Raw genomic sequence first — 19,934 nt, forward strand, 5'->3', positions numbered from 1 at the left:
TAATTATTTAAAATGAACTTTGTAAATATTTAATATTTTTAAAGTAGAATACAAGTCTTTCGAAATACAATTAAACAATACTAAGACAAAAGGTTTTTAGTCTTTTTAATATTAATAAGAGTAAAGTAGGGTGCACGTGGGCCGGGTGAAGCTGGGTTTGATGTGACCCAGACTCGACTCGAAATATACATCGGGTCTATTTATTAGACCCGAACCCGACCTTAGACCCGATGAAACCAATACACTTTCGGGCCACAATTATACCGGGTGAAAACTGGGTAAAAACCGGGCCGTTAACATTACATTACGTTGATACCTTCTTGTAAGCTAGCATGAAAAAATATCCAAATTTTCAAGACTCCAACCATTATTTAACATGGTAAAATTCACTTAGAAAAATATAACAAGAACCAACCCTTCTTTAAAATTAAAGCATAACCACAATCAATACTAAAGCAAAACCACAATCAATACTAATATTGTCTAATAATACCAAATATTTAAATCAATACAAATAACACAATATTATGCATTAGTCTAAAGTCCTATGCATTCTAAACATAAAACATTAACTTATAGTCTTATAATGACTAATAACAAAAAATATTCAAGTTTACAATACTTAAATTCCACATAAGAATAGTCATGATCCATCACTAATAACACAAAATATTAATTGTGTATGATGACCGGGTCTATTTTTGAGACCCTTACCCGGTCCTAAACCCGATGAAATCACACCAAATTAGCCCCTAAAGTGTTCGGGATTGGGCCGGGCCTTCGGACCGGGTCGGGTCTGTGCACCCCTAGAGTAAAGTATTGATTTTGTTCCTAATGTTTAAGATAAGTCTCAAAGTTATTCTTAATGTTTCAATTGTCCTATTTAAGTTCCTAATGTTTCAAAATTGACTCAATGTTGTCCTGCCGTTAGGAATCCGTTAACAGAATTGACGGCAGGACAAAATGGAGACGATTTTGAAATGTTAGGGACTTAAATAGGACGAAAACGTTAGAGACAAAAACGATATATAAAAATAAATTTTAATTTAATTTTATCTTTTAATAATATTAATTTTTTACTGTACATAGTATTCAATTATTTTTTAATTACATCTAAATAAATTACACTTAATCACATTACTTTTATTTTAAATAAATTTATTTTTTTATAATTTTAAAAAATTTTGATACATTAGAGACAAAAGGTATAATTTATATTTTATTATATATATATTATTATTTTTTTTTCTGCAAGTTTATATACTAGTCATTCTATAAATATTTTATGATAACTAAAAATCTTTAAGAGTAAAATTATAAAAAAATTAATTTATTTAAAATGAAAGTAATATGATTAAGTGTAATTTATTTAGATGTGATTAAAAAATAATTGAATACTATGTATAGTAAAAAATTGATATTATTGAAGGATAAAATTAAAATTTATTTCTATGTATCATTTTTGTCTCCAACATTTTCGTCCTATTTAAGTCCCTAACATTTCAAAATCGTCTCAATTTTTTCCCTCTGTCAGTTTTGAAACGTTAGGGACTTAAATAGGACGATTGAAACGTTAGGGACAACTTTGGGACTTATCCCAAACGTTGGGGACAAAAACGATACTTTACTTTATTAATAATAAAATACTGTTTTTTTAGAATATTATAAAAAAATTTAATGTTTTTAATAAATTTATTTAAGAGAATATTTGAGTATTTTTATAATTAATTTAAAGGATATATTAATATTAAAGAATATATAATATATGTTTACCACAATAAATTATTTTTGCAGATGATATTGTCCACATGTTAATTTATCATTAAACAATATACGTATTAATACGTATTTATTTGTTAACGTATCATAGTAATCGGTATTTATTTTTTAACGTATCGTGACAATCATTTTAAAAAATTTTGTTGTAAAAAATTCACATTCAAATGAACCCAGAACCACACGTACCTCCGACCTGGCTTGTCCATTGATCGGCTCCCATAATAAATATAAGCTAGCCATCAAACCACAGGAGGACAAGGCTGGTATTATAAATCTGGATTGTTGGGTGAAGGGAGCAACACGTCTAGTCTCTATAGTGTTCTACATAGAAAGACTCTCCATATGAGAAACTACCCTGTCAATCTGAACCTTAAGTTTATTTTATTATTAAATCAAACGCTTAATAGACAAGGTATAGCAGTGTTTCAATAAAGTGCAATGGAACATGTGAAAACTTTCCTATATTTTTATATATGAAATTCTCACTAATTATTTTTCTTCTTTTTTTTTTCTTTGGGACAAAATTACCATATTATATCACTAATTAGTAATTTAATTAGGATAATGAATGATTTTTTTTTATGTGAAACATTTCAGTATTTCACATTATATTATGTATTTTTCAAAGTTTATATCTAATTTCTTTACTGATCAACAATAAAAACATATTAAATTAGGAATTTACCAAAAATTTCAAGGTAACATACTAACATGCAAGTGTGCAACGATGCTCAAGAAGAATAACGACGTTTACATAATCATATCACATGCTGTGTGATTTTGATTTTTGAGTAAAAATCTTTTTTTTTTGTCTTAAAAAAATTATTTTATATATAGTTATATGTTATGTTTGGACTCTGGATATTGAATATTACAGAATATATATTTATATTTAAATATGAACAATTCGTTTAACTAAATCAATTCACTTTACGAATATTTTATCTTTCTCAACAAAATCTCCAATATTTCTTTCACTGCATGATCCAAATTCCAAAGTTCCCAATCACTCTAAGCCCGCAAAATTCCTCTTTTATATTCACTCCAAATTTTACTAGATTGTATAAGATTTAATTTAAAAAAAAATCACCCATAACAAAAAAGGGTTAAATTGTTGTATGAAATTATGAATTAGCCATCTTACCTTGTAATAAATTAACATCATAAACACAATAATTCTAGTTAAATTTGATCTTTCCCCCTTTGTTTCATATATAAAAGGAAAACATTATATATTTGGGAAAAGATATGAATTTTAATTGTGAGGAAATTATTTTAATTTTTTAATTTATTTGTGGCAATGCATATATTAATTATAATTATAAATTATACTCTTTCAACTTAAATGACTTATATAATGGTGATCTCATTTATTGTTATATATGCTAAATTGAATAAGTCATTATTACTTTTGATTTGAAATTAAATGAGAATAAAACCATATATTATCTTTTGTTCCTTAGATAATTATCTTTTGGATTTTAGATATATTATATTTTAGAATTTATATACTATTTTTATTTGAGCTTTAGAGTTTAATGGGTGTCATGCTCAAATATAAATAGGCCTTCAGGGTTTCGGTCCCCAATATACCAAAATCGCATTTGTTGCTCTTTCCCCATCAAAAGAGTTACAGTTCAGCCACCTAGGAATACACAAAGTTTTGGTTGAGAAAGATCGAAAGAATCACAAAATCCAAATCCTTCCATCAATTTCTAACTTTTATGAATAAAGGTACGCTTCCGCATTGTCTTATATTTTCATGATTCAATATGAATAATCTGGATTATTAAAATTAATTTATTCCAACAAGTGGTATTAGAGCTATCCATAATTTAATCATAAAAAATATTCAGTTTTATTTTTTTTTATTATTATCAAATCAATATATATATATATATATTGTTCACGTTATGAAATTGTTGCACGCACACGAACTTGGTCCGTATATACATACGAAATTGTTCTGCGTTGTGTGTGAGTGTCAATGTATATAAATTGGTTCGTATATGAAAGGCTTCCATATATATGCATTGTTTTTGTTTGCGTTGAACTCAGATTGCGTTCTCAGCCAATTTTATATACATGTATAATATATATATTATTCTTTCGATTATATATATACATTTTTGCGTACCGATAGTGTAAAGCATGTTCCATTTTATTTTGTTTATAAAATTGATAATTTTTTTTGAAATATTGATGGAGTATTATTGAATAATAATTGTCTAGGATCTAATTATGTATGCTATTAATTTAGTATACAATTGATTAATAATTCTTTTTGGGTTATAAGGATTATTATGTATATGTCACTTATGCGAATATTGATTTAGTCAAAAAAATATTTATATTTGGCCAAGTTATGAGTGTACATCAATAATATTTGAGTAATAAAAAATATTAATTGTTACATAAAAAAATTAGTAACAATTTGGATTATTATACCCACTTATTTTATAAAGATTTGATTTTAGAATAAATTGATTGAACATTATGCTGCCAAAGTAATCTCTTGTGAAAATTGATTTATTTAAAACATTAGGAATATGGTGTTATGTAATTCATGCGAATATTGGTCGGTCCAAAGGAAGGTCTATATTTGGCCGAATTACATACAAATATTGATAGTAAATACATGTTTGGGTAACAAATTAAGAATAAAGTAATGCTTATTATTTATGCGAACAATAATCGGTCCAAAAGAAGTTTATTGTTTGGCCAAATAATAAGCATTACACACTTTTGTTTATTTTCTATTAATTATGCGGTCAATAATCGGCCCAAAAGAAAGTTATTGTTTGGCCAATTAATAGAAAATATATGCGGTAATAAATAGGTTGCGAAGTTTAAGTCTCCATGTGCGCATTAAGTCGGTCCAAAGAAAGGCTTCATTGTGACAGGAATTTTGACAATATTTTATTACTGCAATGAGAGTATTACTTACAGTTAATTTTTCTATCCAAAGATTGAAAATTAATGTTGTTCTAGATATCTCAATATGGATTTTTTTCCATTATTTAACTAATGTTTACTGCATGTTTATTTGTTCTAATCCAGAAACTATGGTTTCAACTACCAATGTTTCTGCACAAATTAGCAGTATTCCTATGCTGAATGCTTCAAACTTTAAAGTTTGGAAGGATACCGTGGAGATTGTCCTCGGTTGTATGGATTTGGATATAGCTCTTCGAGAGGAGAAACTCACTTTCACTCCGGAAAACGTCAATGAGGCTAAAATAGAGAAGTGGGAGAGATCCAATCGAATGAGCATTATGATCATGAAACGCTCAATTCTTGAGACGTTTTGGGGCTCAATTACTGAGGATAAAGATGTCAAACAGTTTCTGAAAGATGTTGAAATTTTTTTTACTAAGAATGAAAAGGCAGAGGCAAGTAGTCTTTTGAGCAAACCTGTCTCCATGAGGTATAAAGGTAAAGGAACATAAGGGAGTACATTATGAAAATGTCTCATCTTACTTCAAAATTGAAAGCACTAAAATTAGAGTTGTCTAAAGATTTACTCGTGCATTTAATTTTGATTTCCCTTCCTGCACACTTTGAACAATTCAAAGCGAGTTATAACACTCTGAAGGACACTTGGTCCTTAAATGAGCTTATATCTCACTGTGTGTAAGAAGAAGAGAGACTACAGCAAGATAAGACTAAAAGTGCTCACATGACTTCATCTTCTTGCACACAGTGAGATATAAGCTCATTTAAGGACCAAGTGTTCTTCAGAGTGTTATAACTCACTTTAAATTGCCCAAAGTGTGCAGGAAGGGAAATCAAAATGAAATGCACGAGTAAATCTTTAGACAACTCTAATTTTAGTGCTTTCAATTTTGAAGCAAGACGAGACATTTTCATAATGTACTCCCTTATGTTCCCTTTACCTTTATACCTCATGAAGACAAATTTGCTCAAAAGACTACTTGCCTCGGCCTTTTCATTCTTAGTAAAAAATTTTTCGACATCTTTCAGAAACTGTTTAACATCTTTATCCTCAGTAATTGAGCCCCGAAACGCCTCAAGAATTAAGCGTTTCATGATCATAATGCTCATTCGATTGGATCTCTCCCACTTCTCTATTTTAACCTCATTGAGGTTTTCCGGAGTGGAAGTGGGTTTCTCCTCTCGAATAGTTATATCCAGATCCATACAACCGAAGACAATCTCCACGGTATCCTTCCAAACTTTAAAGTTTGAACCATTATAGGAATACTGCTAATTTGTGCAGAAACATTGGTAGTTGAAGCCATAGTTTCTGGATTAGAACAAATAAACATGCAGTAAACATTAGTTAAATAATGGAAAAAAAATCCTTATTGAGATATCTAGAACAACATTAATTTTCATTCTTTGGATAGAAAAATTAATTGTAAGTGATACTCTCATTGCAGTAATCAAATATTGTCACACATGAAACATTTCTTTGGACCGGCTTAATGCGCACATTGAGACTTAAACTTCGCAACATATTTATTACCGCATATATTTTCTATTAATTGGCCAAACAATAACTTTCCTTTAGGCCGATTATTGACCGCATAATTAATAGAAAATAAACAAAAGTATGCAATGCTTATTATTTGGCCAAACAATAAACTTCCTTTGGACCGATTATTGTTCGCATAAATAATAAGCATTACTTTATTCTTAATTTGTTACCCAAACATGTATTTACTATCAATATGTGTATGTAATTCGGCCAAATATAGATCTTTCTTTGGTCCGACCAATATTCGCATGAATTACATAATACCATATTTCTAATGTTTTAAATAAATCAATTTTTACAAAAGAGGCTACTTTGGCAGCATAATGTTCAATCAATTTATTCTAAAATCAAATCTTTATAAAATAAGTGGATATAATAATCCAAATTGTTACTAGTTACCTTATGTAACAATTAATATTTTTTATTACTCAAATATTATTGATGTATACTCATAATTTGGCCAAATATAGATCTTCCTTTGACTAGATCAATATTCGCATAAGTGACATATATATAATAATCCTTATATCCCAAAAGAAATTATTAATCAATTGTATACTAAATTAATAGCATACATAATTAGATCCTAGACAATTATAATTCAATAATACTCCATCAATATTTCAAAAGAAATTATCAATTTTATAAACAAAATAAAATAGAACATGCTTTACGCTATCTGTACGCAAGAATGTATATATATAATCGAAAGAATAATATATATTATACATGTATATAAAATTGGCTCAGAACGCAATCTGAGTTCAACACAAACAAAAACAATACATATATATGGAAGCCTTTCATATACGAACCAATTTATATACATTGACGCTCGAGTAAATATCCATAGTCGTCCCTGAGATTCACGCAATTACTCATACTAATTCCTAAGATCCCGATTTTCCTATTGCAGTCCTCCAGATAGAGCTCCGAGCACTCAAACTGGTCCTTGGCCATATTTCAGGTGATGACTCATCACCGGAGCGCTGACGTGGCCGCGAATTGCCACGCTGGAAGGCTCCGAAACGGCGTCGTTTTGGTTTGGTGCCCTTGATAGCCAAAAACATCGCCGTTTTGACGTTATTTAGCATGAATATCAGTTTTCTCGCCAATACAAACTTCACTCGTCTCTTCTTCTTTCACCCTCTGACTCCATCTTCGTATACTCATCAATGGCGTAGGGTTCTAATCCCTGGGTTGAAAAAGTTGAGAGAAGAAGCAAGAGGTTTTCGTTCTTCCCCTCCATCACCAGAAGCAAGAGATTCGGACTTTGTGATCGTATTTAAGGTAATCTCCCTCCTTTTTTTTTTTACTTTGCATTTTCGATTCAGTGTTGGTTGTTGATATGCAAGTTGTTTGTGTGTCTGAGGTTCGGGAGTTTTGGTGTCATTGTAGTGTCTAGGATTTGAAGGTTGGCTGGGGTTTGTGGGGTTGCTATATTTAACCAGAATGAAATAGGGATATGGTTCAAAAATGTGTTCTTGATGTGTTCATGTCACACTCCAATACCAAAGCTCATACTACATCTAAAGTCACACAGCCACCATCAATGTCAAAGACTCCTACCCAGCCCAAGGTGCCAACAAAAAAATCCCAGCTTATGAATAGTTTTCCAAATATCAGTTTAATTTTTTAGGGATTCACTTGATCCTGGAGTGATTTTTTTTTTGGCCGTCCTGTAGTAACTCTTAGACTAATTACTTCTATTTGAGGACCACTTGTTATAATCTTTTCAAGAGAATGTTGATGTTCCAAAAATTTCAGGGACAAATAATGAGCTTTTATCTTAATTTTATCTTTGTGCACTTAAGTTTTTGTAGTAAGATGAATTTAAGAGATGAGTTTTTATTTGATAGTGATTTGGATATGAGTTAAAATATACTAGTACTACAATAAATTTATCAAAGCTTACATTGTCTTGAAGTACACCATTGATTGCTATATAGTTAAGTTTGACAGCAAGATGGACTTGTTTTGCCTAAAATGTTTCCACGCTTGGCTAAATACCTCTTTGAAATTTGTGATAAATGTTGTGAAGGAGGAATTGCCTAATAATCTAGTCAGACTAGATATGTTATTTCAAAAGGCAGTGAAATCTGAAATTGACATACAGGTCTATTAATGGTTTATTGTTATACTTAGATTTTAACAAGAACTAATTGAATGGTGGAAAATTAGTTGCACTTTTAATAAGAATAGGAAAATGAAAGTGGTGTTTTTATCACAAAAAAAAAAAGAATAAAAAATAAAGTTGTGTTCTGCCAAATTTGTTGGACTTGAGGAAACTAACAACTTGATGCATTTTATTCACTAGCAACTTTGTCATTTATTTATAACATTTAGTCAGAAAACCTTTTCATCGTTTTGCAGTGTAGATCAAGTGGAAGAGAGATTTCTATTCTCATATTGTCAGGGAAATAGATTGCTATTGCATTAGTTGACCAAAGCAAATTGAGGTATAGGTTTCTTCTTATATGTTCTGTTCTTTTTGGCTTCAATACTTAATTAATGATAGCTTTTCAATAGTAACATACCCCACGTTCTTACCAACTTTTTACATGGTGCCTGTGGTAAACCAAGTTTATTCATTTGATACCATCTTTTTTAGAAGAAATTTGTCACTCCAATTGCATTGTTTATAGTTTAGCTCCCGAATCATTGTCAGATTATCTGCATATCTGTTAGGGACTTTTATAGGGATCGATTGTAAATTTTAAGGACCTTTATGGGGATAAGCATAAACGTTAGGGACTATTATGGGTCACGAATATAAAGTCAGGGTTATATATGTTTACATTTTGTTGAAGCTATATATGTATAATATTTTCTGAATCTGGCAGGGACTGATATCAGCAGTGAAAGAGGTGATACCTGATGTGCATCATATATTCTGCGTCTAGCATTTATGAAAAAATTTCAACAAGAATTGGAAGGACTTACAATTACGGGAACTTTTGTGAGAATGTGTAAGAGCAACAACATACCAAGAATTTAGAGATGGAATGGACAAGATCAAAAAGTTAAATGAGGATGCTTGGGCATATTTACAGAAGTGGCTGATGGATGTTGGACTAGAAGCTTATTCAGCCATATTTAGGAATTTCTATTTTGTGTAATTAATCTTTTTCATCGTACAATGACTAGATGGTGAATTGTGATCCAAAGGTCTTTTTGATATGCCATGCTTTTGATGAAACTACAGATAGCAGCATAATGGTTTCTAGGCTGCCTTGTACCTTCATCTTTTGTTGTTTTTTGATAAACAATGGAATTTGTCTTAATATACTATGCTTTGTGGTTTACCATTCAGGTGGAAGCAGTATTTTTTTATTTTTTTTGATAAACAATGGAATTTATCTTAACAACAGTTTCATAGTTAACAACATTTTTCATTCCATCAACAAGCAATTTTTTTTTATAAACAATGAAATTTATCTTAACAATAATTTCATAGTTAACATCATTTTTCATTCAATCAAGAAGCAGTTTTTTACATCTGTTGCTAACAGAAAATCCTAAACCACCAACTCATTCATCATTTACAATACAGGATCACCAATAACACTATCAATACAAACACAGCTAACACTAATAATTGGATAATCACTTTTTGCATTTGGACATCCTCTACCAACCTTCGAAGCCTCCAATCAAAGTTCATCTTCACTTCATCACCACACGATTCTGACTTCTCATCCTGTTCCTCATTCACAGAATCTGCCCACACAAAAAGCCCGCACCATCTTTTCCCACTTGTCTGTAACCAAGAAAGGATCAAAGTTCAGAGAGGAACAACACAAGAACAGTCAGAGGAGGAGAATCATAACAACACAAGTAATTATTCTAACCCACATTATAGTTGGGGAAGCCATAAAACGATTTGTTTGGATTCGAATCTGTTCCAGACCATTTGAGGACCAGCCTGCAGCCATAGCCACACCATTCTGGCAGGACCGATCTACTGCTCTTTGTTTGCGTTCTACTCCGGTTCCAGCTAGATGGGGAACGAACAGAGCTTCCACCTGCAGTGCTACCACCACCCATCATCGACATGAGTAGCAGCCCCAGCTGAAACTGTGTGAGAACGGGAAGAAGTGTATGAAAGAAGAAGAAGAAGAGATGAACAAGATGAAGGGATGAAGTATTTGAGAATTTGGGGATTTAGGGTTACATATAGTACGAGGGACCAATATGGGTACAAATTGTAAATTAGCCAGCTCAGCTAGCCGTTGGGAGCCCTCCAGCGTGGCAATCCGTAGCCACGTCAGCGCTCTGGTGATGAGTCATCACCTGAAATATGGCCAGGGACCAGTTTGAGTGCTCGGAGCTCTATCTGGAGGACTATAATAGGGAAATCGGGATCTTAGGGATTACTATGAGTAATTGCGTGAATCTCAGGGACGACTATGGGTATTTACTCTTGACGCTCACACACAACGCAGAACAATTTCGTGTGTATATACCGACCAAGTTCGTGTGCTTACAACAATTTCATAACGTGAACAATATATATATATATATATATTTTAATTCGATGATAATAAAAAAAATAAAATTAAATATTTTCGATAATTAAATTATGGATGGCTCTGATACCATTTATTGGAATAAATTAATTTTAATAATTCAGATTATCCATATTGAATCACCAAAATATATCATAATGCGAAAGCGGACCTTTATTTATAAAAGTCAGAAATTGATGGAAGGATTTGGATCTTGTGGTTCCTTCGATTTTCCTCAACCAAAGCCTTCTGTATTTCTAGGTGGTTGAACGACAACTCTTTTGATGAAAAAAGAGCAACAAAGGGGACTTTGGTATATTGGAAACCAAAACCCTGAAAGTCTATTTATATTTGAGCATGACACTTAATATATGTATTGCACTCATACAAATTAAAAAATTAAAATAATTTCCTAACATTAATAACAGGGGAGACAGCATCTGATATTGTTTTTTCTTAGCCACCATAGAACTCTGTATAGATAAGAGGAATTAGATTTTCAAGGTTCTTGCAATGAAGGTTCTCAATCCTTGCACTCTTGTTCTTATGAACTCCATTGCTGTTCCTTCTCGTTCTCTTCCTTTCATAAAGTCCTTCAGAGCTTCTTCAAAATCATTCCCACCATTGACATGCTTCTGCAGCATCAATAACAGTAACAGTTCAGAGTCAGAAGAGAAGAGGGTTTCTCTGACTGGGATTGTGAACGAGCAAGTTGAGGAGCTTCTGAGCAAAGAAGAGAACAAGTCAATACTTGATGGCTTGGAGAAGGCTTCTCTGAGGGTTGACATGGCCAAGAAACAACTTGCCATCATTGAAGAACAAGAACTTGCTGCTAAGAAGTTCAGGGATTATGTCAACAAGCTTGAAAGACAAGCTTCTGAGGTATATAACTATATACTATATCATATCACATCATATTGAATCCCATGTGCTATGTTATACCCTTTTCAAATGCGTTGAAATCATTGCTATCTTAGCAAGTCATAAAGGGCAGGGTTCTAAATTGTGGTTGCGGTTGTTGTGATTATGAGGGTATTACAAGTGTTGTGATGCACATTGTGGCCTTCAATTTTTTGTGATTGCAATTTGAATTTGGGTTAGTTGTTTAAATGAATTGGAACCACAATTTAAAACCGGTTTGTAGATGCTTCGCCATGACTTTGTGATCAAAAGATTTCAGCCAACAGGGGAGGGAGACAGTATATCTTTCCATGAAAAATGTAGAGATGTATTCTTAATGAATTCCTTTTTATTGAAATTACAATTCAGATTATTGCTTGTGGTTAAAAGTACATTGAAGCATTTCTAGTGCTTTTGAAATTTTTTTATAGGTTGGTTCATACCAAGTCTATGCTGATACAAATTGAATCACTGTAATGTAAGATTGCAGAATGTCAAAGAGAAATATCTGAAGCAAAAGCCCTGGTTGAGGAAGCAGAACGCGCACTCTTAGTAAGCGAGAGTGGAGCTGAAGATGGCGAAGAAATTGACCGGGACAAAGAGAGATTGGAGTCAGTAAAAGCAGCATCCATTGCTGCCCTTGTTGGCACCCTTTCAGGGCTCCCCATATGCCTCACTCAGGTCACAGACACTACTCAGCTGCTTCTCCCTTTGGCTATCAACTTCATCAGCTGCATACTGTTTGGAGTAACCTTTCGATACGCAGTAAGGAGAAACTTGGATGACGTTAATCTTAAAACAGGGGTAGCCGCTGCTTTCGGTGTTGTTAAAGGTAATCAGTCATACTTGAGGTTGAATTAGTAAGAATTTCATGACTTCATCAACTCACATAAAAGTTTGTACATCATCTTCTCTTCTTTTGTTGAAATAAAGTAACAAACTTGTGATACAGGTCTTGCAACCCTGGGTGGTGGACCAGTTCTTGAACTGAACCTTGACAGCTTCTTATCACATGCCCTAGATGGAACCATTTATGTAGCTGAGAGTTTTTTCATTTTTGTCTGTGCTGCTGTTGCTCTAGATTACTGTTTCAAGACAAGGCTTTTGAGCCCTTTTCCAATTGATAGATCCATTTAGTAACAAGTCCAGTTTTAGACATCAAACTGACATCAACTAACTAACTACCTATGCAAAAAGCCCTTCTCTATGTAGGTCACTTGCCATTAGGCTGTCACATTAGACTAATCCGATTTTTAAGTGCTAGTTGAAGAAGAGAAGTAATATGGTTATATCTTTTGGGCTTTGCACTACGAACTTGTGTTGTTGCAGTAGTCAAGTTACTGCAATTGATGACAACCACACCCTTTGTAAATTTCGGTTAAGCTAATGAATATGTTGTTATACTGTGACACTTCTATCATAATATGATCATTTCCCATTTAAGAGTTATTGCTTTTATTCTGACTTTGTTGGTTTTGATAACTTTGTATTCAAGGAGGGAAAGAAACCCTTCAAACTACATTTTTTAAGTGAAGACCTGTTTCATATGACATTAGTCATTAGCTTTGGCTGACTTTTATACAGAGAACTTCAAAAAATTATGACAAGGTCTTCAAAAGCTACATGAATTAAGCATACAGGAGGAACTATGTACAACAGTTAGGATAATCTTTCAAGGGTCACTTTCTCTAACCCTGTTCCAGGAATGCCAATTAAGCTGTTACCGGGCTCTGGTTTTTGAACCCGCCTTTCCTGCATTGATTTTCTCTCTCTGCTCATTTCATTCCATTGACCCCTGCTTGCATACATGCTTGCAAGAAGAACATAATCACTGCTATGATCTGCTTTCAGTTCCAACAGATGGCTCCTTACCTTTTTACCAAGTAGAATGTTCCCATGAACTCGACAAGCCGCCAATAACGTCCTCCACACGACAGCATCACACTCCATTGGCATGCTCTTTATTAATCTATATGCTTCTTCAACTAAACCAGCACGACCCAAAAGGTCTACCATGCAACCATAGTGCTTCATCGTCGGTTGGATGTTATATTCTCTGTTCATAACATCAAAATACCTCCTCCCTTCCTCAACCATTCCTCCATGGCTACAAGCACACAACACTCCCAAGAGCGTAAGCTCATCTGGCCTCACTGCATTCTGCTCCAACATTCTTGCAAACAATGCCAACGCCTCTCGTCCATCGCCATGCGTTGCAAGCCCAAAGATCATGACATTCCACGAAACAACACTCTTCCTTCTCATCCTCCAGAACGTCTCGCACGCTTCCTCCACCACCCCACACTTAGCATACATATCAATAAGCGAATTCGAAACCTCTGTAACCTCATCAAGACCTGTTTCTTGGACAAAATCATGAACCCTCCTACCAAAATCCAGCATTCCAATAGCACCACATGCAGAGAGCGTCACCACCAAAGTCGCATCATTAGGCTGCACCCCAGCATCCACCATCCTTGTGAACAACTCCAAAGCTTCCTTATACTTCCCACAATGCACATGACAATCTATAACACAGTTCCAAGTCACCAAATCCGGATCCTTCATTTCATCAAACACCTTGCGTGCAGTTTCATCCTCCCTCAACATACCATACATGTGCATGAGGGAGTTCCCAACGTAAGCATGAGTTTCAAAACCAAGCTTGACTACATTACAGTGCAGTTGCTTCCCCAAAATAATGGGTCCGAATGAAGCAACAATTTTGAGCAAGAACGAGAACGTAAAAGTATCCGCTAGTGCTGTTTTCTCTCTCAGCATTCTGCGATAGAAATCGAAGGCCTTTTGAGGTTGTAGGGCGTTACCAAACCCCCTGATCGTGGTGTTCCAAATGAATGTATCTGGGTTATGGACCTTGTTGAAAACAGAGACAGCATAGTTCATGTGCTTGTGAAGTGAACAGAAGAGAATGATTTGTCCTAGGACGATGTTGTCATGGTGAAAACCAGTGTGAAAAACGTGGGCTTGAACCTGCTTAATGTGCTTAATGGTGGAACATCGCTTAAAAAAGGTTATGAGCGTTTGTTGAGCCTTATAAAAGGCCAAGTCTTTAGGACTCATTAGATAATGAACCCTTCTGTGTTCCCCAATTGCACTTTCTAAGATGAAGCTATCAGTTTCAAATATCAACGCGATATAGCATCAACACTGAAACTCATTATAATTATGTCATGATTCTTGTTATTGGATCCTTTTTTCTTTCTTTCCAGTTAAAATTTAAATTTAGTTAGAACTTATTTACCAACGGGAGTGGATTCTCTCCGCTGAAAAAAAAATTGACAATGAAAAGAAATTGAATGGTGTTAACTGTTTAATCTCATCCTTGATTGCTCTCTTTCATATTTATTTTTGGTTTCACTTATAAAATTAATGGTAAGAGATCACATTTTATTCCAAGTGTTTAAAAAAATTTAGAGAATCTATTTCCTTTAAAAACTATTTGATATGAGAAAAAAGTTCTAATTCTTTAAGAAAAGAATCCATTGACTTTTAATTTTTGAATTTAAAATCATTTTTATATGAATTAATTTTTTTTATAATTTTATCCTTCACAAAATTATTTTGTTAATTGTAAATAAACATATTTTTGACATTTGACATATTAAGTTTGAAAAGTGTGAAAATTGATTTAGAAATCAAATTCTTTTTAGTTTAATTTACAAAAAAAAATTAAAATTAAAATTATCAAAAATTTAAATAATTCATTTTTTATTTTTTTTAAAATAAAATATTTTCAACTCTTGAACCAATTCTAATTTCTAATATTCCAAATATATTCTAGGAGAAGATTCACCCTAACAAGCAGCAAATTATTTCTCCCAGTTGGAATCTAATTCGATGTAGGTAGTGTTTCATTTTTGGTTAGATATATTCTATGCGATGTGATTGGAATGCTCTATGCTTGGATTACTACTAACATTGGTTATGTATAAAAAATCAATGGATAAAAGTATGGTGCCAAAGCCAACATCCAGCTTTTAACATAAATGGACCTGGCATGAAGAAAGAGGCAATTCAATTCTCACAACCCAAGAACATAATTTACCCCATGACCAACCAAAAAAAAAACATAATTTACCCAAAAAGTAAAGTTGAATGTTGCCAAGTTCATCTTCAAACTTTTTAAATTATATGAATCATCTACTGAAATCTACCTCCGAGTATGAGAAAAACAGATGTTGTTATAGTGACAAAATCGACATTGACAAGTAATAAGACACTGATGCACACACTTATTGGACAAATTACAGGACAGCTCTCATCAATTTTAGATAATAAGGGTATGCCGAAGGGTCTTGTCCCAACTTCCAATGTTGAAACAGGTTGAAGAATCCCATGACTATTTGAATGGAATCGAACCAAAATTTTTCACATGAAATCATAATCGTCCAAAGCCTCATATCGATCACTGCTAGCAAAATCATCATCCGGTTTTTCAACAATAAGCTGTTTTTTCTTGCCACCTGCAGACAATAGACATAACAAAAGCTTTAAAGTTGCTCAAAACAAAGACAAAAACCAGCACAAACATAAAAAAAGCGCTTCTTTCAATCTCCTCAAAGAAATTACCTTTCTTTTTTCCAGCATTGGCTTCTTTCTCTGCTTTTATCTTCTCATTTGCAATGGCAGTAACTGAAGATGCAATGTCTTTTGCATCGGCTCCTTTCAATTGAACCATAGATAGTCTCATTACAGCCTTCAGCAAACCAATATAATGATAGCTTTTCTGCATTCATCAATGAAATCATTAGAATGCCATTTCAACAAATATAGAATACAGAGGGGAAGAAGAAGTTTCAAAGTCACCTCAAAAGCACGAAGCCTGTGTGAGATAAGCTCTGCATACTCCGAGAAATCACTCTCTGACTTGGGTATGAAAGTATCAAGGTTTTTCTCATCTTTTCCCCCACCACCAAACAATTCTTTGGTACTCTTATAATCTGCTTCTTCAACCAGTCTGTTGTAGAGTTTAGAGTTAGATGAGAAACATAGGCAATCCAGCAAAAGGTATTTTATCACTATCATGACTTAAAATCAAATTTAATTGGAATGATGCATCAGACAAAAATATATATCTCGTTACACCCAACACTGATTTAAACCATAAATCAGGAGTAAGCTTTTAAGAGTTTTTTCCATGATCATTAAGTTCAAAGGCTCTAGCAGCAGTGTGGAAAAGGTTGTTCCATGGAAGTGTGGTGTGCCTACTTACTGAACTTCTGCATTTGATTTAAAAGGAACATCCTTAATCTTGCTCTGGAGTATTATTGGTTCCTTGGCCTATATATAGTACTCACCTCATAGATTAAGGTGAATCATTTTTGTGGATTACAATAGGTACTGTAGTGCTCATATCCATTACAGTATTTGTTAGGAAGATTACTGATCGTAAAGTGCAAACTTTTTACTTCCATACTAGGATCATTCATTACCTACCCCTTTAACAATCTCTTTTATCTTCTATGGATAGTTCTAATCAAAAAGTAAAAGACAAATCTTCATCACGTAAGAAGTAAGCACCACAGTCAAAGTACACTTTAAAAATCACCGCACTAAGTGTGTCCTATAATGAAACCAAACTAGATCTAGCTCTAATAGAATGTTCATTGTACTAGACTTGCAATGAGCACTTGCTCACAACTACATCTTCCTAACCGGCAAACCTAAACTTGCTACCTGCATTTTGTATGGTATTTACAGCTGTTAACCAAAACAATACTTCCAAAAGACACGCAAGGTAAACTAATTTAATTTAAGAGAAATACCTTTGTTGTCTAAGTTTTTCAGCCACAGGATCCAACGGTTCTTCCTTTACTGGTTCTACACTCTTTCCCTTCTTTTCAGCAGCTTTTTCAGATTTTTTAGGAGCCTTTTCGGTTGTTTTAGGGGCAGGTGCCGGTGCTGGTGCCTGCCAATATAATGCAAAGAATACACAAATTTAATAACAAAGGAGCAAATCCTAAAAGATTGTAATTATAAGAAACGGAGCATCACTTCATAAAAAGCAATCATGACACTCAAGTACAATATTTTATAAAACTGAAATTGAAAATCTAATAGCAAAAAGTTAAAACAAATAAATCTTATTATGTTAATATTAATATAATATATTTTACTAAAAAGCTATTAGAAATATAGACATCTGGTAATCTGCATCATGCAAAGGATGAAAAGAAAAAATGTGGTTTTGATTGCATTTAAGTATTTAAAAGGCCATGCACTGTATAAGTTACACAAGCACACAACCATATTCATGTGTAATTAAGCAACATTATTTTAAATGTTCATACCGGAGCAGGCTCATCTTCATCCTCCCATGATTCCTTTACATCATTTTCATCCACATCTTCATCATCCCATTTACTTTTAGTCACTTCCTTTTTGTTAAGGTCAATAGGTGCAATTTGCTCATCCTCTAAAACAAATACACAAAATTGGTCAAATAAACAACAAAACAAAATAAAATAGGATAACATGTAATACTTGAATTGAATGATTATTTATTACAGTAGATTTAATAGCACTTAGATTAGCACTGCTTTTAACCACACAATTTGGGAACACAATTGATCAATAATGAAAATTTCAGTTAAAAAGGATAAAAGAAAGTGTGAGATTTTACTTTTTAATGTATCTTATTATTTAAGTTCTGCCATTTTAAAAATTCCATCTATTAGCAACAAATAAAAATTAAGATTAAGATAAGTTCGTTCAGCTTCAAGTGAGGTTAAGGTTCACCATACATGTGGACATTTTTTTTTCTTTCCAATAAAGTACATTTTTAACCAATTAAGATAAAAAAAAAAATCAAACAAAAACTATAAGCAACAGCTGAAGAAAAAACCATAATCAGAATCTTACCCCAATCGTCCATTTTGCTGTGTGCACTTCTTTGACAAAATAGAATAACAAAATAGCAGCTGATCAACTGCATAAATACGCATGAACAAACTTATTAGTCAGATATCTGAAACAAAAACAAGAGTCAATAAGAAACACCTCCTCAAACTAAAACCAATCAGGCAGATACGGAGTAAGTGATACAGGGTCATAATTCTACAAAAGCTGGCAGCCAAAAGTTTTTTCATGATTTCAAAATCATATTTTGAGGAAACAAACATAGAGGAAACATCATTATTGAACTATTCTAGATTTTACTAAGCTTGCTCTCTTCCCCCTTGTAAACCACCAACCCCCACCCCCCCCCCCCCAAAAAAGAAAACAACAACTATACAAGAAAGAACCAAAACAATTACAATGATTCTAAAATATAGAGTGAAAAAAAGAGTAGAAATTCTATACTGCTATTGCTTCCTAGCTGATTCCTCAACAAACAAACAAGCTCGCATTCTCAATGGATAACATAGAAGTTTGGAACAATCAAATAAACTAATGAGCTTAATTACAGAGGTAGCTAGCTAATCAGGGTTCTAGCAACCAGGAGGAAAAAAGAGGAATTTTTCTAGCATTGAAGTTCAATTCAATACAAACACACCAACCAAAACACGTATAACAGGCAAAAACCCCTATCCAATTCAATATAAACACTCCAAGCAAAACCCATATCCCAATTCATGAAGAAGAAAAATTCCCCCTTTAGAAATTAAGCATCTTGGAGAATTACAGCTTCTCCTAATTTGCGAGCACAAAGATCCGATCCATATTACAAGGAATCCCAACAAAACTACTTTTTGTTAGTTTTTTCTTTCCCAATGGGCACCAGTACAGAGACACTAGTTGGAATCGATTGAAGAAGTGAATTAAACGGAAGAGAAAATCGAATAGGTAAAACATAGAAAGCAAGAAGAAAAGGAATTACTTGGTGAGCTACGACGGCAGAAGCGTTGATCGGAGAGAGTGATGATGTGAAAGAGAGAGAAAGCGAGATTAGGGCACAATTGGTTTTGAGTGTGTTTGAGAATCTCTATTTTACTTTTGAGAGGGGTTTATTATCTTTAGTTTTCGTGCATCTATTTAGTATTTATAAATATACACCTTCAAAATAAATTATCTTCAAAATAAATAAATTAAAAGCTATCATATCTAATTTTATCTTCTTTTTTTTTTTTTTACAGTTATCATATCTAATTTTATCTTGATTGCATTTAGATATTTATATTATTTGGTTTTTCTTTCTTTCTTTATTTATTTTTAATTTTTGTTGTGGTTTTTCTATTTTGTTTGAATTGGAGTTGAACCTTCCAAGTGAAAATCAACACATTTTA

At 33.0% G+C, this 19,934-nt stretch overlaps 2 protein-coding genes and 1 pseudogene across 3 annotated transcripts; 1 reads left to right on the forward strand and 2 right to left on the reverse strand.

The window, feature by feature from the left end:
• Nucleotides 1-11,201: 11,201 nt before the first annotated feature.
• Nucleotides 11,202-13,126, forward strand: LOC107644577 (homer protein). The gene is made up of 3 exons (XM_016348466.3): nt 11,202-11,670; nt 12,172-12,520; nt 12,641-13,126. The coding sequence occupies exons 1-3, from the start codon at nt 11,302-11,304 to the stop codon at nt 12,823-12,825; spliced, it is 903 nt and encodes a 300-aa protein (XP_016203952.1). The 5' UTR covers nt 11,202-11,301; the 3' UTR covers nt 12,826-13,126.
• Nucleotides 13,127-13,141: 15 nt separating this feature from the next.
• On the reverse strand, nt 13,142-14,891 carry LOC107641390 (pentatricopeptide repeat-containing protein At4g21065 pseudogene; annotated as a pseudogene). The gene has a single exon (XR_015883147.1). The product of XR_015883147.1 is annotated as a pentatricopeptide repeat-containing protein At4g21065 pseudogene (transcript).
• Nucleotides 14,892-15,807: 916 nt separating this feature from the next.
• LOC107644578 (Translation initiation factor eIF3 subunit) lies at nt 15,808-19,664 on the reverse strand. The gene is made up of 7 exons (XM_088488550.1): nt 19,529-19,664; nt 18,571-18,637; nt 18,000-18,124; nt 17,475-17,617; nt 16,516-16,666; nt 16,279-16,435; nt 15,808-16,172 (listed from the first exon to the last, which is right to left on the reverse strand). The coding sequence occupies exons 2-7, from the start codon at nt 18,581-18,583 to the stop codon at nt 16,078-16,080; spliced, it is 684 nt and encodes a 227-aa protein (XP_088344676.1). The 5' UTR covers nt 18,584-18,637; nt 19,529-19,664; the 3' UTR covers nt 15,808-16,077.
• Between the last annotated feature and the right edge of the window lie 270 nt (nt 19,665-19,934).

The sequence above is a fragment of the Arachis ipaensis genome, chromosome B5 (assembly GCF_059453495.1).
Source record: "Arachis ipaensis isolate K30076 ecotype BB chromosome B5, ASM5945349v1, whole genome shotgun sequence".
Lineage (NCBI taxonomy): Eukaryota > Viridiplantae > Streptophyta > Magnoliopsida > Fabales > Fabaceae > Arachis > Arachis ipaensis.